Source organism: Seriola lalandi, unplaced genomic scaffold (assembly GCF_002814215.2).
Source record: "Seriola lalandi dorsalis isolate HSWRI2012SDOR001 ecotype SW California unplaced genomic scaffold, Sedor1 jcf7180002011272, whole genome shotgun sequence".
NCBI lineage: Eukaryota > Metazoa > Chordata > Actinopteri > Carangiformes > Carangidae > Seriola > Seriola lalandi.
Genome location: NW_019481925.1, coordinates 1 through 767, shown reverse-complemented (window position 1 = coordinate 767; position 767 = coordinate 1). Strand labels below are relative to the sequence as shown.

General features: G+C 37.0%; 1 protein-coding gene across 1 annotated transcript; it reads left to right on the top strand.

Moving 5' to 3' along the window:
- Nucleotides 1-6: 6 nt before the first annotated feature.
- On the top strand, nucleotides 7-760 carry LOC111673669 (myosin heavy chain, fast skeletal muscle-like; the record flags this gene model as incomplete). Its single annotated transcript, XM_023431509.1, has 4 exons — nucleotides 7-42; nucleotides 188-344; nucleotides 547-574; nucleotides 697-760. Coding segments are annotated over exons 1-4 (258 nt in total), but the record flags the coding sequence as incomplete, so codon positions are not given.
- Between the last annotated feature and the right edge of the window lie 7 nt (nucleotides 761-767).

Sequence of the window (767 nt, the reverse complement as noted above, 5' to 3'; positions counted from 1 at the left end):
CTGTATAACCTCAAAGAGCGCTATGCAGCATGGATGATCTATGTAAGACCAGTTTAAATACTGTAGATAGATATATAGATAGATAGATAGATAGATAGATAGATAGATAGATAGATAGATAGATAGATAGATAGATATTGTAAACATGGAGGTCACACTATATTTAAATATCCTCTTCTTAAAACAGACCTACTCAGGGCTGTTCTGCGTCACTGTGAACCCCTACAAGTGGCTCCCAGTGTATGATGCAGTGGTTGTAGCAGGATACAGAGGGAAAAAGAGGATTGAGGCTCCACCCCACATCTTCTCCATCTCTGACAATGCCTATCAGTTCATGCTCCAAGGTATTAATCATTTTATAAGCCGCTCTTTCAGAGAAACCAACCTTTGAAAATTATACAGTGTTTTAGATTGTTGTAATCGGTAAACTTGCAACCTATGGGCACACCCTGACTGCTGTAATATAAAATATCATATAGTCTCACTGTTCATGATAAATGGATGCAATAATACAGCATAAGTGTTCAAACTGCATTCTCTCAACAGATCGTGAAAATCAGTCAATCCTGATTACGTAAGTCAACACTAAAGAGAGCAAATTTTGACTAATATAACTTAGACTGATTATTTCTGTACTATTATTACTACTATTATGTCTGACTTACACTAACAAATGTGTCATATAATTAATTCTAGTGGAGAATCCGGTGCAGGAAAGACTGTCAACACCAAACGTGTCATCCAGTACTTTGCGACAATCGCAGTGG